The 25,039-nt window shown below is 39.9% G+C and overlaps 1 protein-coding gene across 1 annotated transcript in view; it reads left to right on the top strand.

The window, feature by feature from the left end:
- Positions 1–622: 622 nt before the first annotated feature.
- LOC134627357 (serine/threonine-protein kinase 4) overlaps positions 623–25,039 on the top strand; it is a 39,016-nt gene continuing 14,599 nt past the window's right edge. Inside the window, exons 1-9 of the mRNA XM_063473366.1 lie at positions 623–1,047; positions 7,935–8,015; positions 9,719–9,847; positions 10,897–11,011; positions 11,239–11,403; positions 11,613–11,780; positions 12,920–13,057; positions 13,613–13,741; positions 13,991–14,213. Coding sequence (XP_063329436.1) covers positions 1,004–1,047; positions 7,935–8,015; positions 9,719–9,847; positions 10,897–11,011; positions 11,239–11,403; positions 11,613–11,780; positions 12,920–13,057; positions 13,613–13,741; positions 13,991–14,213 — 1,192 coding nt within the window. The 5' untranslated portion in view covers positions 623–1,003. The remainder of the gene's footprint in view (positions 1,048–7,934; positions 8,016–9,718; positions 9,848–10,896; positions 11,012–11,238; positions 11,404–11,612; positions 11,781–12,919; positions 13,058–13,612; positions 13,742–13,990; positions 14,214–25,039) is intronic.

Genomic DNA, 25,039 nt, shown 5'->3' with positions numbered 1-25,039 from the left:
GTGTGATTAAAGTAAATCAGTGTAGACATTAATGCTCACAAAGTAGGAGATAGATACACAAAGTTATTACAACATTTCCAAACTGAAGTTAGACACATTATGAAGAAATTAAAGAGATGCTCACTACAGAACAAACCTGATGGAGGCAGGGAGTGAAAGATTTCAAAGACTCTGGAAGAAAGAAAGCTAGTAATAAATGTTTCTAAAGACTAAAGGACTGAGTTGGGAATTGTAGTCTCAAAGAAAACTATCACTAGACTTCACCCCATAAATGAAATTTAACAGAACTGAATTGAAGAAAGAAGGATGTGTGAAGATTCTGAAAGAAAATCTCAAGTTGTCAGCAGTAAATCTGTGTCTGGGTCTTTGGTCTGTTTTCCAACACAACAACGACCCAAAACATGCCCCGCTCCAAACATGAAGAACAGAAACAGAATACGGTAACTTTATATAAAATTAGTAACTTATCATGTTTCGGTGTTATAATTGTTTTTTCAACATACTTGGACAACTGTCGTGTATTGGATGGATGGATTCTATCTGGTGCCCCCTGCTGGCCGCGTCCCGTACTGCAGTCTTTGTTTGCACCGCCTTCTACTACACTTCCTGGTTTTTTCAGGTGGATGTCACAGCGGCTGCCAAACGGTCTGTCAAACAAGTCTAAAGTTGGAGGACGGGAGAGGAGGATGAATTCAGTGATGAGAATACGGCAGCTGGAAGAAACGCGCGGTGTGTGTGGAGCCTCTATTGCAGAATGATGACCGGACGTTGTATTTTTGGCGGATATCAGGCAGCAGCGGCGGCAGCGGGGAGGCTGCTGTGAGGCGGAGGAGCGGGCTAACTGTCCCTCTAGCTGCTGCTAGCCAGTTAGCGAGCGAGTTAGCATTAAGCGGTCTGCTACTGTTAGCATTGAGTGTCTGCTTTGAAACGTTGGCCAGCTCCCTCCGAGTTTGACTGCAGGCCAGAAGATCCAGAAGAGTCTGGTTCTCCTGAAGAGGACATCATGGACTACAAGGACAAAGTACAGATGAGGCATAACCCTCGCAGGTAAAGCTATGCTAAGAATGAAAACAGGCTTTTTGATGGCTGGCATCTCATTGATTTTATCAGTCTAACGGTAGCAGTCGGTGAAGTTTGTCAGTGGGGTGGCAATCTTCCGGCCAATTGGTATCTATTCAATGAGGCTGTAGCATTACATAACCGACTGTACGATAAAACAGACATTAAGGTACAACGACTTTAAAGCTTCTCCATGTCCCTGTAGTCTTCTTATGGGTAACTTTAATGGATCGTGCTGTCCTGTGTCTGCTGGGTATTACATGTAGTTTATGTCTTAAAAGAGTCTGTTCTGATATGTTGTTCTTTCACAATATCCAGAAATTGGAACAAAAAGTCTAAAGTCAGTCTTACGATTCCTTACGATCTCAAACTTTTCTCACCTAAGAAGCTGGAAGAAGAACTTTTTTTTTGTCTTAATTGATTAAATAAATAGTGGCCTGTCAGTACGACGCAAGCCCAGCTCTTATTGCATTAACCAAGCCGCCTGTGTACACTTGATCTGCTGTGTCAAATCCCTGGGCTTGTCACTATCAAAGGCCCAGTGATCTAATTTAATGCCGTAAATCTCTTTGAAGATCTCGGATTATCTGCTTTAATCTCCAACAGGTTGTTACTGAATCAGCTCAGAGTCAATAAAACGCGCAGTAATTCTAACAGAAGAGCTGTGTGTGTGAAACTTTGTGTGAGTGTGTGGGGTGTCCACAGCACTGAGTTTGTGGCAGGTGGAAATAATGATACAGGGGTTAGAAGAACACTTTTTAATGACATGAGTGTGATTCATGTGGGAGTTTGTTGCTCCTATGTGTGGCTGCTGTGTCTCTGCACCTGCAGATCTTTTATTTACACTGCAGATAACCTGATTCAGATATGAAGTTGTGAAATGTGTGATAGTGTGATTAGGCTTTTAAACGGAAACAGGTGTAATTGTATATGTGCAAAAATATGTAGACAGGAGTGGCTTAATGTCCTGTTCAGTTAAAGTTGTAAATATAGGTAAAAAATTGCTTTTCTCTGAGATTCTAAATTTAGATTAGTTTTAATCATTATGTGTTTGGTGCTATGTCCATAAAACTTGTACCAATTCACTTGTATCCAAATTAAATGTTTCCATCCACAATGCTTCGGCAGGTACTCGCAATATTAAATAAGCTATAAAATACCAACACACACATATAAAATACAAGTCATAGTGGTGTAAAAATTCTTCAAAATCACTGTTTAGTTAATGCGTTGGTTTCTCGAGATGAATAACAAAAGACAGGAAAGTCTTAGTTGCCTGATCAGTTATTCATGACCAAAAAACAAACCCTCCATTATGATGATGTATTTGCAGTTCACTCGTTTCCTGAGCTGTCCTTAAACGTCACAGCATTCACTTGTCTAGTTCCACTCGGGTATTAAGGTACGGGAAGTTAGAGCTTCGATGTGATATTCTGGCTGTTTGTATCACAGTCTTAGTTTCTGTAGAATGACACCAATATAAAACACACAAAGAATTAACTGATCAGCCGAAAGTGACTAAAATCAAACAAAAGTGCCACGAAATTCTGAAGTTTCTCAATGTGATTGATGCTTCTCTAAAGTATGTGTAGAATATTGACTATTTTAAGGATATAAATTATTTATTGTATGGAAAACATATTTCAGGATGCTCTTGTTTTGGCCTTAAACATCTCCTTTCTTTACCTTTGTCCCTCTCTTGCGCCAAACAAGTTCAGATTCGCTCCCTATTAAGCTGTGGCAGGTTTAGTTCACTTTGTTTGAATTATATTAAAGTTCAGGGAAAGCAGTGGATCTTTTCTTATTTAAAATGTAACAAATCTACAGTTTTTCCAAAGCCTGAGTAATCGTGTTAAATAGCATCAGCCAAAATAACTGATTGTTTTCCATTATTGAGCAGCCTTAGAGACATTTTCACCATGAAACACCATAAATGCTAAAAAAAAAGAAGAATAATGAAAACTAAACAACAAACTCTTCATTAAAAATGCATCCTGTTTTTTTTTCTTTCCCCGCTGTCATCACTCTGTATGTGGATGTTGAGCAGCTCATAACAGATGTGAACTTGTTTGTTGTGGGAACTGGTTTGTGAGCTCAGTGTGTTTGACAGTAGGAACTGAGAGGTTCCTATTATCCCCTCTTATCAGGAGGATGCTGGTCAAACTTGCCGCTCTTATGTTATCATTTTAACTCACTCATCCACTGTTTCCTCATTGGGCTGACGTAACGCAGGACTTTTGTGTTGGTTTCATCCCTTGTTATTGCAAGACTGGGTTAGGCTTTGTGTTCAGTTATAAAACCATGTATGTACATCCTGATGTATTTCAGTGTCACCCTTGGGTTTGTGGGGGAGTCACAGTCATGACATTGTGCAAATCAGTAACAGGTTAATAAAATCCACTGTTGCTCTGCTGAGTTTGTCGCCCTGTGGATGGACTCCACAGTCTTGCCCTGCAGCTGGTGATGATAGTCGTCGTTCTGTTCTGTGAGCTCAGTGCGGTGGTACAGGAGTCTGTTCTCCACCTGTAACCCGGGACAAGAGACCCTGTAGAAGCAGCTGAATGACACTAAGGTGTGTTACAATAACAACCTGTCGGGAGAAGGTTTAAGACCTAGTGTGTTAGGAGTGACGGGTCTTTCAAAATAAAAGTGCAAGGATTGACAACTAAATTGACACTGATATTTTCTTGGATGGATAAAAAGAGACTTGTTAACTTGGACTGATGTTAACATACCCGGGTCACCTGCCCAGGTAAAGTCTGTGTGTGAGAAGCACTGTACTTGCTTGATGTGAATTTGAGGAGCATTATTGGAGACTGAATGAGTTGTTTGTTCATTTTAGGATATAAAATATGACTTGGTATATTATTTTTAGGGTTTTATGTTGTTTTTACTTTATTTTCATCGTCTCCTGAAGCAGATCACCTAAACCCATCCAGTCGTCTATTTTCTTAGCTGCTTATCCAGTTTGCAGTTGCAGGGAGGCTGGTGGCTGGCAGACCACCCCACCATCACTGGGCTTCCACAGAGAGACAATCATTCACAGTCCCACCTACAACAAATTTAGAATCATGGGGTAACCTAATATGCACGTCTGTAGGCGTGGAAAAGGAAATAGATTTTATAAGTAATGATTGGAACAATATTGGTCCATGTAGATGTAAAAAGCTACAGTCCTGTTTCATTCCTGTGCTTAAGAAGACCTGGCACCATGTGTTTAATGCTCATCAAATATAGTTGGGAAAGCAGGTTCTACTGTGTGTCTAGTTTCTGGTAGACTTTTCTCAGCATCAGTGTGGGTCTTTAAAAGAAACGTAGCACTTTTTAGACACAAATAATAGTGTTATGCTTTTAAATTAACACTGTCCATTAATGTTACTGATGGGTACGATGATACATTTCATATTTTATACTTAAGTATATGTATATTAATACATATACTTACTGAATATACAGAGTAGACACTAGGGTTGGGCGAAATGTAAAAATTTTCCAACCGGCAGTCTCAGTAAGAATACCAGCAAATGTTTGCCTGAGCGTGACGTGGCCCCAAATGACAAGAGACAGGCTGTATGTGACTTCCACTGAGCAGCGGGTCGGCCACATGTGGTCTAAATGTCAAAACACACATTTGACATCTAGCACACACGAGGCAGACATGTGACGGAGTTGTGGCTGACAGATTAGAGGAAACATTTGGGCCAAATACATTCACCCCTGTTTAACATTGCTTTGATAAATTTGATACACATTCATGTTATTAATATGTAATGTCTGCTGGTATTTGTTAGCATCCTCTTATTTTTGGGATACTTCGGATAAAACTTTCACTCGTGTGTGAAAGTTTTCATTAATCGCCATCACAGCTGCTTGCCAGCCGCTTTAAAAAAAATGTAAACACTTTAAAGGTTTTCTTTCTCAATGTTTTAATAAATATGGAAGAATATTATAAGCAGAAGTTGGTAGTGAACAAAGCAGTCTGATCAGTCGGACTGTGACTGAATTTCTAGAGGAAAAATAGACATACTTGAAGCATATACAAGGAAAGGAGATTTTAGGTTTAAAGATTTTAAATTTTGTAATATAAACAGGAGTCCAGCTCTTTTGGCCACAGCAGAGCCACACATACGTTTTTAGTAGTTCACAGAGTTCACTTGAAAAGCAGATCATGGGCTGCTGTGGTAGATTAGCATCTCAATGATTTGCTCTCACTCTCTCTTTTGTGGCCTGACGCTGATACACTGGACAGCTTGGCTTACAGATGTACTGGGCTGTACTGGGCAGTGTGAGGTAGAGAATGTGGTTTGCTGGCTTTAGAGAGGCACGGACTCACAAATCAGGCTGTCTGAGACACCGAGAGAAAGACCGGCTCTCAGCGTTCAGTATATTCTTAAAGAGATGTTCTCTGTATTGTAAAGACTTCCCCGCCATCTCTTCTGTTTTGTTTTTGGATTTTATTCTTATAAAAAAATCTTGTAGGATGTTTTTTTGAGCTCAGATCATAAAAATCATTATCACACTTTTGATCTGCTCCAAACTTCTTCTGGTCACACGTCACGTGTCCTTAAATTTTCATAAAGTTTGTCGGTCAGTTTTTTGTGTAATCCCACTGATGAATGCACACTTATAAAAAGGGCAATAAAACACATCCTGTACTGACGCTCTGTTTACTCTGTAGATGCAATAACAGTCATCATGTATAATATCAGGCCTCAAAAGTCAAACTAGAGCAGATTAAAATGGAAATAGTCCTCATGTGTTCATATCTGAGTGCTGTGTAAGGGCTGAGTATTTGAAATCGGTCAGTGTTATTTGTGGCTAAAGAAATTAGATGAACCTTTTTGTTTAGAGTCACTAAGATGCGAGTTTATTAGACCCCACAGCCTGAGGCTCAAACGGCACTAACCCCTACTGGTGTTATTTATTATTAATTATTTATTTATACTTGAATGTTTATTTTTACAGAGATAAGCATGAGCCCTGCAACACCACACAGCATTTATTGCTTTGGCTTTGCAGTGTCCCTCAGATGTCAATAATAATCATTAAATACTAATCCAAATACTCGGAACACAAAATTTAGACAAACACAAGTAACATACAACGAGAGAGGAGGCAGCAGATTATTCAGGATATGACTCAGCTGGATCTTTGGTCAGTTGTTTTTGGAATAAATGAGACTTGCTCTCACTGAGTTGGATTTGAATTCTCTCACAGAAGTGTAAATACAGTCCAGGTAAGTTCAGGTATACGCTTGAAGTCTCAGCACAGCAGCCAGCTACCGTTTTTTCCCTGTTATTACTCAGCAGTAAAGTAATCATAGTTTATTTGCCCAAGCAGAAGCTGCCACTCTGTTTTACAGCTGCTGTGATTCAGTGTCTCAGAGTCAGGGCGATCATTATTACTTAAATCATAACATTCCCAACATTCCCAACAGCTTCTAGTTAATAGAAAAGATTCAGAGTTGAAAACAATCTACTGCTAACCGATGTTGCTCCACTATTTTGTGCTTTTTTTCTAATAATATTAATAAAAAAGAACCGGCCTGTTTAAGTGTCTTTTACACTTCCCTTACTGTACTAAGTACTTGTAGAAAAGTAATTTGTTACAGAACTTGATCTGTTTAATTGCCTCTTAACAATCTAGAAATAAACTTTTCTTGTCTGCACAAATGTAGAATAAATTTGTAATATTTTCCACAAATAACTGGAAAATCTATAATCTTATAGTAACAAAGACTCTTTGTCATAATTATGAGGTCAAACAGGCTTACAAGTGTAGTCACTCCTCAGAGGCTCTTTGTGAGGCCCCAAAATACTGAAAGTGTTTGATTATTAATTGGAGTGTAATATCTGAACACTCAGCACTGTTGGCTCTGGATCAGGACGGACCTTTCCACGAGTGCTGAGTGGATTCATAAAGTTGTGGATGTGTATGTGGTGGAACTGACTGCACAGATACAACTAAGCTGCTTTTATGAGTAGATGAACATCAGTAATCTACTTTGTTGTGTAAAAGTATAAATTGTGTAGATATATATATACATATGTAGGTGTATTCATCTGCTTATCAGCAGGAGTTCAAGGTGACCCTGTTTTTGTAAATTAATGCCATTTTTTTAAAAAATTAAAGTGTTACTAAAGCTTGCATGTATGGGTGTTCCCTTTATAATATTGTGATAAACACGTCATATTAGCATTACTTAGCCTAACTTTAGAAGTAATGCTATTATAACATAATATTGCATTTTTATTTTATTCCCATGGACTTGTGAGCAGAGGACCTTCAGTTATCCTAAAAATATCTCATCACGAACTGCATCTGGGACATGTTGGATCTATTTTTGTTTGCGTAGAGATATTTTTGTCTCTTCAGTTCAAAGGTTGTGGAGATATTTTAATGTTTCAGGAGAGAATGAATGTGATCAGTGGCACTCAGAAGGAGGCTGAATTCAGTAATAAAGTCTTCTCTCAGATTACACACATGATTTTGTTGGAAGGAAAAAAATGTATTTAATGTTTTCATTACTGCATAAAATGTTGGCCTTGAAATGTTAAGCTTTTAACATTTTTTTATATTGAGGGTGGAAAATGGAACAAAAAATAATCATAATAATAATAAAGATCCCGCACCAAATTAATGTGTTTGCATTTTTTTTTTTTTTTTTGACTTTCAGGTGTTAATCACTGGCACGCTGTGTAATATTTTTTTAATGTGAAAGTGCCAGAGTGTCACTTTAGGTCAGCAGGAGTTGTCCTAAAGTGCTTTAGAGGCATGTAGTGTACAAAAGCTGTGATCGTGTGCTGCAAACGATGAGACAAATAACCAAGAACCACGAACAAAAATCCTGAAAATTGTTCTTTCTGTCACTGCAGACAGCTGAAGAAGCTGAGCGAGGACAGTCTCACCAAGCAGCCAGAGGAAGTCTTTGATGTCCTGGAGAAGCTGGGTGAAGGGTGAGTCATGTAGTCGTACAGTCTGAGGATCACCTCGGTCCTGACAGGAGCAAAGTTTCACTTTGCCTGTATTTACGTGTCATCCTGGTCTGTGTTAGTCATCCTGGTCTGTGTTAGTCATCCTGGTCCTCTCCGTATCTCTGTCCTTGTTTCTGCTTCATTTCATCTCTGTTCCTGTCAGACTTAGGCTCCGCCCTCCTCTGTTGCCTGTCAACGTAAACATTGCCTCTTCATATCCTGTTTCTCAATGTGCTTCCTGTTCTGAGCGGCTGATTGACTCCTCGCCTGCACGCGTCATAGCTGATTTCAGACACTTCTTAATCATCCTGCAATTAATCAAAGTCATTCGGTGCTGCTCGATTTTTGCAATAAAGACGTCTTATTAGTAACACTGGTTTTAATGAAACTATTTTTTTCATGCCCGTTATCTTTCATGCTCATGTCACAGCTTTTTCTCACTTTTGCTTCATCTGTCAAAGTGAGAAAAAACTGTTCGTGGGAAAGTAATGAAATAAATTGAATAGTACACTGATGTTTACTATTGACATCAATCACTAATTAATGTGTCTGTGAAGTCTTTCCACTACAGGAACTCGCAGGCAGTTTTTGGGTGGCCACACCTTTAAGTGTGGGAACCCCCGAGGGCTATTTTCAGTGGAGAAAGAGAAGAAGGACCTCTTCTTAGGCGGATACTTGAATTTTGGTTTCCAGCGATTATGAAAACAAAATAATCAGCATAAAAGGGTTCACTGTTTCTATTCAGTTTTGCTACAACCCTCTCATATTTTTCCAGTGTTAGAAATGAAGCCCACCGCTCTCCTATACAGAGGCGTGCTTTTCACTTGCTGTCTAGTTAAGCGCATTACAAGATGACTGAAAAAAAGAGTTTATCTAGGGAAAGAAAAAGTTACAAGGTTTCTGACGTAAGACCTGTGGAAAGATCGTTAACAGGTGCGTTTGTCTCTAGATCGCTCAGCGTCTTTCACCCTGAGCTGAATGCTGTATTCCAGTCACCTCAGAGCTGAGTGTGTTCCAGTAATACAGTTGGAAAAGCAGGAAAAAGAGGATTTGTTGCTTCTTAGCACGCTACAGCTATTCATGGATCAATATTAATAAACCACAGATTAGCTTTGACCATTTTCCATCCACTGTTGGATCCTTAACTCAGGATTTGTGGGGCTCCTCTGACTTTCCGAGTTGGAAATCCAACTTGAGGGATCGTTCCATTTGAAAAGCCCGACTGGGAACTCGGGCATTATGACTTATATAAGGCCGCTGTTGCCCACCTGCTGGCCGTCATGCAGGTCCTTCGAGGCACCTGAGCTCACAGCTTCTGTTTTTTACTGCTTTGTGCACCTTCATACATCCTGCTGTAAAGGCCAGCACGGACAGACATGCGTCCCTTAGACTGAAAAAGAAAAACGCTTCTCTCCTTTTTCAGTAAATGTAATCTCCTGTTAAAAGGAAGTTTATAAGTTCAGTAACTGTCTGTGTTTAAGTTAATGAATGATTATATTAAATCATGCACAGTGAAATATTGACTAAAATCATTTTAATTCTGTTATAATCGAGCAGCCACACCAACTCTTGGGTGTGGCTCGATACTGTTTGGTTAAACTTGGAGATAACAACTATCTGCTCATTGATCTCAGTGATTAACAGCCAAAAGAACATGTTAAGCCTCTCTCTTTGTGTTCCTGCAGGTCTTACGGCTGCGTATTTAAAGCTCATTATAAAGAAACAGGGGAGATCGTAGCCATCAAACAAGTTCCTGTGGAGTCTGATCTGCAAGAGATCATCAAGGAGATCTCCATCATGCAGCAGTGTAACAGGTACATGCATTACTGAGCTCGATCAGTGTGCCATGAAACATAACAAAAACCCAAAGGCAGTAAGAGCATCGCTGGTGTGACTTGGTGTTTTGTGTGGTCAGCGTTTTGCCGCTCATCTTTTGCACACGTCCTTCCACCCCGTAATTACACACGACCTCAAACTGGATTAAAAAAAGTCCCCTGTAAGAGAACTGTGGGCGTAGATGTTTAGTTAAATTGCTGAAAAGCAGTGAAGCAGATACTTTTATCTCGTAACATTTACAGTAAGTGATTTCAGCCTCTGCGGAAACATTTAGAAAGTTTCATTAAGTTTTTCTGGGGGGGCTTTCCCATAAGGTGACAGCCCCACCTCCACACCAACTGACTGTTATAAAATTCTCCAGGGGAAACACATTATTATGGTCTGTTTCTCACTGGGAAGTGTACCAGACCTTCAGAGTCTGTGATATAAAAGTGTTTACTGAGGTTTTTCATTCATTGCTGCAGCAGCTATAAATAGACAAAGTATCAGCAGTTCCAGAGTGTTCTTCAAACGTGTGCGACACTTTCACTTTGACTCAGAAACCTCATGAGGGCCTGGGGATGCTGTACTACAGCACTCTGTCTGCTGATCTGCAGATAATACAAACTGTGATTTCCACCTGAAAAATAGTGAGATCAGTAAAGTATTACATATAGTAACAAATTAACTATTACAATATTTCATCAACCTCAGAGATTCTGTGGTAGTTTTAGTCCATTGTGAGTTAGCACAAAACTAAACACTTTGAAACAATAATAACTAAACTTGAACAAACACTCTGAAACTAACCACAGATGTCTGTAAATTCACTTCACCCCTGTGTGATTGCACCACAACTCAGACATGAGCTGGCCGTTTCACAAGGTCACATAAGGTCCCCTGCTAATGTTGAGCTCAACTTTAGGAAATAAGTTTCGTCAGGGAGAGGATCGTAGCCTGACTGAGCATAAGAGCAACACATTGAATCTCAAACATCCTGAAATAAATGGATGAATGTGGTCTGACTCACCAATGTCCCTGTGTTCAGTCCCCACGTGGTGCGCTACTACGGCAGCTACTTCAAAAACACAGACCTGTGGATCGTCATGGAATATTGTGGCGCTGGGTCCGTATCTGATATCATCCGAATACGTAACAAGACGGTAATGTAACACCCAGACACACACACACATACACACACTCACTCACATGTAGTTTGCATGGAGCACAGGGTGTGTGTAAGGCTTCTGCACGACTTCAAGGTTTTTGATAAATGAATGTTAGTCTGATGCATCTCTAGGGATGCCTCGTCCACATCAGTGCTACGTCTTGTTTGAACATTGCTTTGCATACGTGAATCTAATTAATGTTATTTGCGTTTGCCTTGTAGCTCAAAGAAGAGGAGATAGCCACCATCCTTCAGTCCACTCTGAAGGGTCTGGAGTATCTTCACTTCATGAGGAAGATCCACAGAGACATCAAAGCAGGCAACATCCTCCTGAACACGGAGGGTCAGGCCAAACTGGCCGACTTTGGAGTTGCTGGACAGCTCACAGTAAGAGAAAAAAATCTGTTACTGTAAATGCATATGATGTGTGTTTGATGTGTTTTAAATGTTTTGTTATATCTGCTTTAATATAGAAAGAAAACACAAATAAACACCAGTAGTTGAATAAAGATGCGATCTGCCCTTTGAATGTTGTAGAAGCTTGCTTTAACCTTGTATGCTTTACTTTATGTTATTTTCTCTCCATCCTTCCTCAGGACACGATGGCGAAACGAAACACTGTCATCGGCACGCCGTTCTGGATGGCTCCAGAAGTCATACAGGAGATCGGATATAACTGTGTGGCAGATATCTGGTCTCTGGGAATTACAGCTATAGAAATGGCTGAGGGCAAGCCACCCTACGCGGACATACACCCAATGAGGGTATGGATCATGTTATAGTCCACTGTAGAAAGTAGGGGTGGAGCCGAACCCGAACACGGTATTCGGAAAGGCACAAATAACGTGTTTTTTGAAAATACTTGAAAAAATATTTGTATTCGGGAACAAGAAAAACTTTATATCAAAAAGCTGAGTTTCCTTATCAGACTGCAGTGCATGAGCGGATGAGTGAGTGACGTGTGAAAGAGGTGACTGACACGGGCTGCTCCACACAGCAACAGAGAGGCTCGGCTGAGTGAAAAAAGCCTGAACTGCATCACTATTTTTGCTGAATAGATTTTTTTGTACCTTAACTGGGTTCCAGAGGCAGTTTATAACTTTCGCGAAGATCGGGAGATTATTCCATTACGCTGCATTACTGACGACTGCAGTCGGGTCTCTCATGTTCGCTCTGTTTACGTAGCTCTGTTAGCTCAGTTATTTAAAAATAGGCTGTTGACAGAGTAACATTAAAGTTTGGTTTAAAAGGTTAAAATGATACTTTTGTAGTTGTGTCGAATTGTATGCACTTGTGGGAGGTATATGGTACGTTTAAGTTACTCTCTTTTGCAGACAGCAAGATGTAGACTATACCTAATTAACCTTAGCATAGCTTCCCGTCACTCATTAACTTAGCTGAAACTCCTCACATGGATTTGGGCAACAAAATAGAAAAGAGTGTTGCTGCTGCTGAGCCACCTCTTGGTCCTCCACCAGCCAAAACAACTTGATCAAGCTCTGTGTGGAAGCATTTTACAGGCAGTGCTGCAGATAAAACCAAAGTGATATGTAATGTGTGCAAAAGTCAAATCAGCAGAGGCAGACATATCAAACATCTGTCAACATCTGTTGTGCATAATCACATGCGTGTAAAGTACAAATACTTTCCCCCCTCAACAAATACAAATACAGATACAAATACCAGCTGCTTTCTACATCTCTAGTAGAAAGCAGTGCAAGTGTGTTTGCACTGTGTGTGTAAGCCCAAAAAATGTTAGTATGTAAATAATAACAGCTGTATGTGTGTGTAAGAGGAGACAAAAAGAGGAAACGAAGGAGTGTGACATTAATTACTGTATTTAGCTGAACAGTGATGATTAGCTGGTTTTGCCTTCAGTGTGCTGAACTGTTTCCTCTTCCAGGCCATCTTCATGATTCCCACAAACCCTCCCCCAACCTTTCGGAACCCGGATCTGTGGTCTCCGGGCATCCGGGACTTTGTCAGCCAGTGTTTAGTGAAGAACCCAGAAAACAGAGCTACGGCCACACAGCTGTTACAGGTAACGAAACAATCCTGTAACTGATAATAGACCAAGTGTCGTGGATGACTGTGTGATCAGAAAACATTCAAACCTTTAGATATCTTTAAATTAGATTTTTAATTATTAAAGCCACACTATGTAAATGAGGTAATAACTATTAAAAAATTTTGTGCTCATTTTTTAATCTGTTTATTATTTTTATTTCTGTTTTATTGTGTGACCTGCTCTTTAACTTTTTCAAATCAGTTGTATTTTTATTTTTAATTTTTTTATTTTTTTTTTATTTGACTTTTGAATATTTTTTTTTACATTAATGAGCTTTATTTTTTTTGATATTGTCTTTTAGTGAATAGCTTCACTTAATTAACCATTCATTTTATTTTGTTTTGTTGCTGGCTGGAATTTCAGTTTAATATATCATATTATAGTAGTATTTTTTACATAATAGTAGTATTTGCTGTAATATTTGCTATTGTGGTCATGCTTTAGCTTTCATGGATCAATTCTAATTGTAACTAATGTCAAAACCCATAAACATTTGGTTTGAGCGTTGCGTGTCTTTCTCCTCTACAGCATCCGTTTATTAAGTCGGCCAAGCCCAATTCCATCCTCAGAGCTTTGATCACAGACGCCATGGAGATCAAACTGAAGAGACAGGAGGAAGAACAAAGAGAGCAGGATGCAGACGACGATGAGAATTCGGTACAGACTTGAAAAGTCACAGATTATCTCCATCAGCCCTTAAATATCAATGGGATAGCATTTACAGTTTTTAAGTTACTGCAGCTACAGAAGACGTTAACTTACGAGTGTTTTTGTAGTTGACGAGCTTTTGATTTCTAACTTTCCAAAGCTAAACACAGACTCATATTTCTAAACATGTCCTTTCTGGATATTGTAACTGCCGTTGGAGAGCAATAAATCACGCTGCCCTCTGCCTCTGTGTTTCAGGATGAAGATGAGGTTGACCAGGGGACGATGGTTCGGGCAGGCACGGGTGACTCAGGAACCATCCGGGCTGCCGGTTCTTTAGGAAGTTCTCTTGGAAGCACCGCAGGAACAATGATTGAACACGATGACACGGGAACCTTACAGTCACAGCTGGGCACCATGGTCATCAACTCTAATGATGACGAGGACGATTATGATGACGAAGATGCTGGCACTATGAAAAGTAAGTCCCTCTAAACACATGAAATGCGTGCTGAAGTGATCGATGAGGGCTGCAAAATCAACTAAATTCTGGCCTCTGATCATAAAGTTAACTTTATACAAAGTGTAGTAGTAGTAGTAGTGTTGCTTCTCTGTGATTTTTGGCTTTGTATCGAGGAGCTGGTTGTCTCGCTGCAGAATGAATTAGAGATTAGTCGAGTGACTTCTCAATGCTGAAATCTAAATATTTAAATTGGGTAAGTGTTTGCTCTGCACTGTACACCTCAGTGTGTTTTTAGCTACAGTGAAATGTGCTCGTACATTTGTGGAGCTGTGCCTGATAAACGCAGTGATAAATTAGCTCTCAGTTTACTGGAAAACATGTAAGAGGAACCAGATGATGACGTGCTTTGGCATTATTTTTAAACAAACAGACAGGAGCAGTGTCACGTCATCCCTCTCTTTTATGCACTTAGGGTTAGAATAATAAGATCGAGACATTCAGAACCGTGTTCATGGACTTACATGCACTGTGTGATATTCTGCCTCTGTGACAGGCCAGCGGGGTTATGACAGAGAATTGAGTGAGCTAAACTAGGTGTGCAAACAAAACCGAAATAAAAACAGAGATTTTAATGGCCACTTACAAAACTAAATAAAACAAGCCTGAGCTTTGGTGCATGTTTACTGACACTGGGATATCTATCAGACAAATACCACACGTTATAACTGAACCAACAATGAAACTAATAATGCCTTCATGTATATGTATTGTTCTGCAGAACATGCAAAATGCTTGAAATTGAATATTCTGAGCTTTTTGTTTCAAAGGCTGGAATGACTGCAGGTTAAGCGGTGTAACGCAGTCATTTTTTAGCCATAATATCCAAAGATGCAGCTGTAGTGTTTAATTTGTCCATGAGGGGGCAGACTGTGACCGAGCTGTGAACCGACAGGTTCACTGTGTTGTGTGTGTTGGTGTTACTGAGGATGTTTCCTCCAGAGGCTTGAACTCTCGTACCACAGTGACTTTCCTCCTAATTCTGGGCGTGTCTGTTAATTCCTAAATTACAAGCACGAACTTGCTGCTGGTGAACTCGGGCGGGATGCGTGTCAGCAGAGTGCACTTATAAATGTGCAGGCCTCGAATAGTAACAGCAGAGTTTGTTCCATGTTTGATTTATACACCACAGTGATTTTTTTTAATGGCTCAGTGTGTGTGATGCTAGCAGCAGTGATGTCCTGAACACTAACACTTTGTATGGTCACATGTGATTCTGGGTAATGTAGTTCTGCTTTATTTCTTGTCTTTTTATATAACCTGTGAAAATATATGAGAGACACATGGCACTCAGATAACCACGAGTAGAAGTCTACAGCAGAATTATGTAGTGCAATTCTTGGCAGTTGGCCCACCTCTGCATCCAGAGAGCCAATCAACAGCCAGTTGTGTGGCTTCAGGAGAGGTTTTATTATAGCTTCAGCTGTGTGGTGGCAGGTATATCTATTTTTTTATTGGGCCAGTCATTGTAGATAAATGTATTTATATTTTATTCCCGGCAATCTATTCAGAATATTCATTAGTTTACTGTTTGTGCAGTCCTCTGGTGGGAGGAGGCATGGACATTAATCATGTTGATGCTCTGGATTGATCTGTTAAGGCGAAATTATGTGAAGCTGCGTGTGTAATAAATGTGTAACTTTTAGGGGAAAAACACAATTTTCTCTTCTTCTTGTCTGATTTGACTGCTGATTCTGTATGCTTTTGTTTCAGTTACCTTTGAAGTAAACCTTAAGCCATTCAAGCATTGCCTGTACGCTCCCCCAAAAGCTTTGCTATAACCTTTAATTAACATAACCTGAGGGACCAGACTCAGTTCACCTGAGAGAAACAAAACCAGAGGGCAAAGAATTAGAACAAAAAGATGAATAAGATCAGACCTGCTGGAGTGTCTTTCAGGGTGGTTGGTGCTGCATCGGTCTGTTGGTGTCTGTCGACTGTGTGGGAGCTGAAGCGTTGGCTGTATTTGGTGCTTTGGAACAGATTCTCAATAAGAGTTGGACTGAGTTGATCAGTGCTGGCAGTCTGTGGGTGTGTTTTATGTTTGTTTTTATACGCAAAGAATTAACCCCAATGAGACACTGAGCACGCTGATGCTTGACGTGTGCGTGAGTGTATATTTGCTTTAGCTCTGTGTGACTCCAGTAATATGCAGCCAGAATACGCTCTGATGAAAATAAAGCTACTGTGGAAGTTCGTGGCCAAATATCACAACTCCTACACTTCATCTAATGAGAGTTACTTTCAAACCAGGGGAGCGCCGGCCACATTTACTACCACTGACAGAAACTGGCAGCATTCAGGTGCTCACTGGACCAGTTTGCAATTCTCCAGTGCCCTAATGACAAAAAAACCCAAAGTAATCTGGAACCACCATCTGTGGAGAAATAGACCTTTTAGATTCAGATATATTCACATGAGCGACATACAACCCAAAGGCCAGAGCTAGTCTGTGAGCCATCTCAGTCCAGACCCTGACCTCCTACAACAGGAAAATAAATAAAAGGCAGTGTAATGTTGATGGATCTCAGGTTAAATGACTTTAATAGTTTTTATTTTTTGCATTTCACTGCTCTACAAAAGCCCAAACTCACTTACAGCAACTCATCTCTATCATCTCAGCTCATGTCAAGAGCAAAGACGACTACCAAATTAACATTATCTGTTTGCAAGAGGTAAATGTGTGCAGTCGTTTCACAACAAGGAGGTCTTTGGTTTGAATCCCCTGGCCTGCCGTGGGCCTGTATACCTGCATGGGGACTCTGACTTCCCCCCCACTGTCATGCATGTTGGTGTTTCTAAATTGTCCATAGGTGTGAATGAAATTGGCCTCCAGGTGGAAGAAAATGGATGAACGAATAAAAGCGAGGGGCTGTTTGTGCAGACTTTGAAATGAGAATTTAACTGAAGTTCAAAAGGGAAATAGATTTTTACTGCTGGTATTTTTGCACAAGCTTCTCAAGAACTGCTCTGACTGCCAACCACACGTAATTACAGAAATAAACTGTCTATATTTGACCCACACAGTAACGGCATGGTTGGCTCATAAACAATGCTGTCCACCACGTGCTGTTTACTATGACACCAGAAGTCGACTTTCAGGTGGAATTTGAATTATTTTGAGGGCTTAACTGTTGAAGACTTAGAGTAACAGGTTTTATTGGACTGACACACTGATGCTCACAGTCACTGTTAATGCAAGACACCACACTCTCATATGAGACCATAAGATGAGCACAGAAGACGTGAACACGCAGTCGTTCTGCAGACGTACACTGCCACAACGCCACTGTGAATTTATTGAGTCTCCATCACACATGCTCATAAACACACACACACACACACACACTCAAAGTCTCCGGTCAGACGTCCTGATATCAGGTTAGTATGGATCTCCACAGGCAGCGGTTTAAACTGCATTAACACTGGAACATTTCGAATTCATAATTACATTACAACTCCAGTGTCCTTCAGTTGTGTGTGTGTGTGCGCGAGTGTGCCTTTTTCTCTTGTCTTTAATGTGCTCCTCAGAGGGTGCCTGTGTGTGTCCCAAACTAATGACTGTGGTCTGATGCTGAAGGGGCCCTGAAGATCAAGATGAGATATTAGATCAGTTATTGATCCTCCCTAATGCTACTGAAAAATAAAAGGCCTTTTAATCTGCAGTGATTAGCCCTTAACTGTGTCTGACTAGAATCCGGATTAGAAACTCATCTCCTGAAAACTGTACGGGACAGAAAACCTCGTAGAGTTTCAGCCAGATCTACATTTAAATGGGTAAACAGGTAGAAACTGTGCAATTTTTAAGATCTAACTTGACAAAATCTGACCCAAAAGAGGATTTTGGTGGTCAAAGGTCACACAAATTGTATGATATTGAGATAAAATGATAAAGCCAAAGGTGAGATTCACTGAGCCGTTTTATTGTTCTGCAGAGACACTTTTCTGTCCATTATTCACATCGTAACTGAGGAGCAGGAGGAGACATTATTTCAGAGGAGATTGTGTTTCAGATGTGATCAGATACTGAATTAGTGACATTAATCCCTGGCACTCATCTTGTAAGTGGTGATTATGGACACATCTGTACACATAAAACCTCCCTGTTTTAGGAGCTCTTTGCAGGACCATCGATATTCGAAGTAGATTTAGTGGACAGACATTTCAATAAATTCCTCCCAAGTCTGCACTACAGTACAGGCAGAGATGATGTTGACTTTAAATTAGCTGGTTGGAGGACGCATGCAAGTGCAACGCATTAATTGCAACTAATATTCTAACCACAGGCTCTGATTTTATGTCAGAAAGTAACCTTAATCTCCTTTGATATTTCTTAATGAGACAAGTATGAAGCTATAAAGATGTAGTCTGCGCTCTTCGACCATAACGCAGAGACACAAAATGGGAACATGTGGGAAGTTATGACATTGGTCTCTTTCCCTCTGTCTCTCTCATGCAAACATGCAGAGTGGCTGGCAGTGTGACTTGAGACCGATTCAGGCTTTCCATTTGTCATCTGAAGTGGATGTAGTCTGAGCCATTAAATTATTTAAATAGAGTTTTCTAACTCTGAGCTTTGACAGTGTTCTCTAATGTCTTTAACAATTTCTAATTTAGCAACTCACAGCCATCACACAGTAAACTCTGTACTCTTAAAATGAGTAGGGCAGTGCATTTTCCTCCACCTTCTCGGTACGGATCCTCGTTAAAAAGACAGAAGAGCTTTTTAAACCTGCTCATCTCTCACAGCTCTTTATGTTATTAAAGTTTAATTTTGTTGTGGAAAGTTGTAGAACACACTTCCTTGGCTTGAAATTTAAACTGTATTTTCCTAAACTTGTAGGTTAAAGACTGCAGCCTTAGCTGTTAATTCGAATGATCCAACACCCCAAAACATATGTGACATATGTCCATACGGATCGCCGGCTACACCAGCAGGAAGGTGTTTGTGATGCTGGTTTCTTCTCCTAAACAAAAGCTTCTGTTAACTGTTGTGCATGCTCAGACTTGATAGCATGAAACTGTAGAAAAGCATATTGTCTTTAGGCTAATATGAATTTCATATGGATGGAATACAGTAATAGGAAAACAGTATTTGAGTTATGAGCTTTTGGTGATCACTCTGACCTTTATCAGTTCCCGTAATCATCATCCATTTGCACAACCCTAATGTGACATGTTTTAGATATGCAAAAAGTTTCAAACTTGAGCATAAACTTGTCTGAGGTTAAGTTTACTGGTTCTGAATCATCCTGAACAGGCGGGTCACTTCCCCAAAGAAAAGGGACACAAGCAGACAGAACTCCCAAGTCATTGGAGACAAAAAACAGAAAAGCTGAGAGTAGTTACAGTAAGCCACAGAGCCTAATTGCATTCCAATGTTGAATTGTGACCTGGTGCCTTCTTGTAATTTTCTTTACATACAAGTAAGCAGATTTAGAAAAGGAACTTTGGGTTGTCTGTGAAGGTTCTCAGTCATCCAGGTCATCGTAGTCTAAGGAGCTTGGAAAGAAAAGCGTCTGGACTTCTTTAAGTTTCTTGAAGACATTTCATCCGAGAAGTTTCTTCAGTACTGAGAGCGACTGGTGGAGAGTCCCAGATTGGGAGTGTCCCCAATAGGGTCATGGACCCCCTATTGATCCTCTACCTAATGGGTGCGAGTCACTCTCAGCCAAGGTTTTGGGTGAACCCATAGTGAGACCTTGCCACACCCTGTTATGTGATTTACTGAGATCAAACGGCCCAGGATGACCAATAGCATTTTTTTTTAAATGCTTAGAATCCAGGAAATAAAGTCGCTTAAAATAACCTGTGAATGTCACCAGCCCACCTGCTCGAGGTGTCCTCCAGGTGCTCAGCTGAAACCTACATCCCAGCAAGCTTCTTGAAATTCAAGTTCTAATAAAACCAAATTTTTTACTTTAAACCGTTAAACTTATACAAAGTTCTACAAAAATAAAAAGCAAGCCACTATTTATACTTTTTAATTCAAAGTAAACGCCACCATGTCGACTTCCTGCAGTGATGCGACTGCAGTGATGATGTAATTGGTCAGAAAAGACCCAGCAGACAGCAAAGCAGATCAGTGGCAGAGCAGAGAGGACAGAATAATGGGCTTGTCAGTGGGTGACAAACGGTAATTGCAGAACGCTTTTCTTCTACTCTTTTATTTTTGTCTTTTTGGTACAGGCCTCATCAGCTGAGGGCAGTCAGGCTGCCTCTCTAAACCGCTCAGTGTCTGTGCAGCGGTTAAATTTAATGTCTCAATCAGCTGCTCAATTGGTATGAAATATTCTGGTGGCCGTTGCTTCCAGTAAAGGGGGGGGGGAAGAGATCAGAGTGTCCCCATTTTTCCCCCCCGCTGCAGTCTACAGCATCTGCTGTCAGAAAGTAGAAAATAAATGGAAGATCTAAATGTCACAAGAATCTTTTCATTAAAGGTGATGGGCGTGTGGAGTCTGGGTGCGGCGGCGCTGGTCAAATTAATTACTCACAAAGCCAGTCATGACTTTTGCTGTGTCGCTCAGCTCTCTTTATAAGTTTCCCATATCTGCTGATCAAACAAATATGAGAGAAAAATAGAATATTTACTTGCAGGCTGAGAAAGATCAAATAAAAGACTTCATTAACTTTTATCTCTACATTTGACTCTTTATATTACTTTCATTATGCATAAACTTTATATTTTACTGTTGTTTCAACTGTTAACAAAATTATTTTCCAAATATGGGATAGTTAAAGTAAATCTTCTTGTTTTCCTCATTTGCTGCCAGCGTCGTCATCAGTTTTATCAATTATTGATATTTTTCTCACTCATTTAAAAGGCTGTGTTGCACAGAAGTTGGATGTGGATCACAGTGTGGGTCAGGTTAGGTGTATCTCCTCAAAAAAGTGGTTTAGTTAAAGTGTAAGGGTAATGGATGTTATAAAACATTCAAACATGGACAGCTGCATAAAAGATGGACCACAGATCAAGTGTTTGGTTTGATTTTTGTTTTTCTCGTCTCCGGCTGCAGTTTTGAAAGTGAAAAATCATGTTTGAAAACCTCACATTTAAATACTTGCAGTCTAACACTTACCCTCATTATGTCTTTGTGGTTTTTCGGGAGTTTGCTGTTTTAAGTCTAAGTTGAGTGAACGAAATTACATAACTGACAAATAAGTTGAAGAAGTTTGGGAAAACAGACTTTTCCTAACACGGAATAATTTTTTTGCTTGCTTACAAGAAAGATCGTCATCTTTTAGTAATTGCAGAGGCATTTCTCACCCCGTCACCTTGTAAATGAGACATATTACCATAAGTTATATAAGAGTGGCCAGCCAGTGAGCCAGGTGGTATGGAAACACCTGACAGGAAGGTGTAGCTTTACAGCAGCGACTGAACTTTCAGAATAAGAGCTGAGATTGTCCACTAGTTGGACCAACGTGTCCTAAACAGTAAAGGTCTAAAACATAAAGAATGCTTTGTAACATACTCCCTCCCACATGGCATTACAAGCAGCATGTCCATTTACAGGAATGTGGTGCACAGCTGGAAAAAGTCTTTGTCCAGTCAGATAATTCCTCAAGTTACCAAACAGGAGATGCCAAGCACCAGATAACAAACTAGGATCAAAGTAACAATAGCTCATTGATTTTTATGGGTCTAACCTTTTGTCATCTGATTAAAGTGTTTTCTCAAATAGAAAACCAAGAGTGAAGTATGTCTGTGAAGGTTCTCAGTCATCCAGGTCATCGTAGTCAAAGGAGTTTGCAAAGAAAAGTGTCTGGACTTCTTTAAGTTGCTTGAAGACGTTTCACCTCTCATCCGAGAAGCTTCTTCAGTTCTAAGGTCAAATGGCCGAGAGTCCCAGATTTAAACCCAGTGGGAGATAGAGTGAAGTAAAAGTCTATAAATAAAGACTGCCCCCCCTCACTACATCCAGCTGCATGCCTGACAATGTATCACAATAAAAGCCTTCTGTCCACTCACGCATAGAGCTTTGGATTTATGTTGAACACCTGGGTTTGGAGGAAGCTAATCGATGTTAGCCAACATTAGTAGTTAATTTTGTGTTTGTTCCTCTTTGTTTAGAGTTGGCTCACTGAAGCTTCGTTTACTTTCATGTTACTTTAGTGAAACTGTGACACCACGAGTGCAGTGCTGGCTGGTTTTGAACAGACTGAGACTTCACTCGTGGAAATTAGAACAACTGTGTGAAGATTCAATGTTAATATCATTTCTCGTTTTAAATACAGACCTGTTGCATTCTGCAGCTCAGGTGAATAAAGGTCTCAGAGGAACTGCATTATGCTGAAAAATTCCTTATCAGGAGAGGTTTTTTTCCCAACATGCCCACGGGTAGCTGTCGGTAGCTGTGGTTAGTTTTCTTAAACAATGACTTTGTGTGTGCCCTTGGCAACTTCATCTGGGAGAGAAGGCACCCGGCAGCACAAATGAAGAAGAAACATTCATTAATTCTTTTTAGGGGGACACTAGACTTTAAATTGATTTTGTGCTTGAATGAAAACAAACTGTGGAGCCCCAAGTGAGATTATTGATGAGATGTTAGCCATTAGTCACCATTACGAAGAAAGCAAAACACTCTGAGTGGAGGTAATCGCCGGATGCCTTTCTGTTTCTGACAAAAACAAGTTTTTCCCCTCTTCATTGTTGCATTTGAGTTATAAGGAGGCAGACGCGCTTGGAAATAAATGCAATAAGAGCTTACATATCTCACCCAGATCAGAAACTGACACCTTTACTGATATTTTCTTGAGAACATTAAGAGAATGAGTCACAGTTTTTTTTTTTTAGAGTCCTTTCAAAAAATTCTGAAAATGGATGAAAACCAACAAGTTTATCACGTCTACACTGGAAAACCGCATCTCTGGTAACAGTTTTCATAGAAATCTATACTTACCTCTTAAAGTAATCTACACAATCTTACAACATGTTGTGACTGTATTGATTTAGAAGTACTAATACATGCCCGTGCTACAGTCCTGCTTTCTCTGTTGGTGTAATAATTGGCATATACTTATTCACATTGGGGGGGAAAAAAAAAAAAGAAGTTAGAAATGAAATATGTTTATTTGCTAAAAACAATCATTTTAGCCCATTGCTAGGTGGGGTGTAAGGCAATGTGATGATATATCATATGTCATATAGATGAGAACCTTCTGAGGCCTGCAGTGTAGCTGTGCACCTGCTGTAGTTTGGTTGCTGGACAGTCAGGAGTCATGCAGACACATTTCATGTATTATAGTAATATTTGGTCTGCACCCAGAAAAATGAGTAAATAAGTGTGTGTGCGTGTGCGTGCGTGTGTGTGTGTGTGTGTGTGTGTGTGTGTGTGTGTGTGCCTGTATCGGTCTGACCCTAAACAGTAAAGGGAGTAAACAACAGATTTGAATCACTTTAGATAATTAATATGAGGAAATAAAGTCTTAGCCTGACATCAGTAACACCTTTAGCCCGTGTGACGTAAAGCTGCACAACCACCTGGTTAAAAATCAACACATTTCTTCAGCCATTACAGCATTAAACAAGCCTGAGTCACAGTCGGCGTATCCCAGTTATTACTTGCCCATTTAAAAATAAATAAATAAAAAAATGTTGTCCATAAATTTATTTAAGTGAGCGCGCACACACACACTAACCAGCTCTAATGTCCTCCTACTATGACATCAGAGTTTCCAGCGCGGTCTAAAAGGGAAGGCTCAGTAAGTCAAACGCTGTTATAAATCTGTGAATAACTTCTTACATAAAGAGCTTTTTAAGGGTCAACCTGATGGAGCGTTTTTAAAAAGTAGAGAATTATTAGTAGAAACGATCACTGTTATCACAGCAGAGCGGTGCTATCTGATCACACTGCGATCTGTGCATAATGTAGGTGTGTAAATTCTGGGCTCTGTAAGACCGCAAGAGCTTATTAAAGCCATGAATCAAACGCTCAACGACACTCATGAACTCGCTGATTTCCTCTCGCTTGGGTAAAATTGACAGTGTGGACATTTTTATTCAGTGAACCAGAAAGTGTGTCACTAACTCCTCTCTGGAATTGTCCATGTAGCTGCTGACTTTTCCATACACGTGCACTCAAAAGCACACAGGTAAAACACATTGTGTATAATATATAATTACTTAGGTTGGGCGAATTTTCCAACTGGTCAATGTAAATATAACAACATTCAGCAATATTACTCATTATCTACATCCTGGTCTCCAGGGCAGGTTTTGTTAGGTTCGTTAAAATGACAAGCTAACATCCTGTTTTCATTACAGCAATAGAAATGATGAGGTCTTTTAAAAAAGTCTACACTGAAGTAATCTAAAATTTAAATATAGTTTTGAAGAAAATCTTTATTGAGCACCAAAGACAAAAGAAAAAGGCATCAAAGCATGATGTGTGGGCTTAAGTGGTTAAAGTGTTTCCTGCTATCACCTGAAGTATTTCTTAAGATCCTGCTGTTGTTCTGTTTACTGTCACATTTGTCTGGGTTTTATACTTTGATATATTTGATATATATTGTCAACAATAGACAGCTGCTATTGTTTTTTGTTTGTTTTTGGGTTTTGTCGTCGTTGTTGTTGTTGACATGTCAGTGAGACAGTTCTAGCTTTGAAAGAAACAAGATGCTAATCAACACTTGAGGCAAATCTAAAATCTAAAATACCTCTAAACTTCGCTCCAAAACACAGACACACAACCGTGGGTGTTGTTTGTTTGCCTTTTCCTAACATCCAGTTTCCAAACCCTAATATTTGCTTTCCCGACCATTTATTATTAATTTAGCACTCGTTA

This window comes from Pelmatolapia mariae, linkage group LG5, assembly GCF_036321145.2.
Source record: "Pelmatolapia mariae isolate MD_Pm_ZW linkage group LG5, Pm_UMD_F_2, whole genome shotgun sequence".
NCBI lineage: Eukaryota > Metazoa > Chordata > Actinopteri > Cichliformes > Cichlidae > Pelmatolapia > Pelmatolapia mariae.
This window is presented reverse-complemented; position numbering and strand designations above follow the sequence as displayed.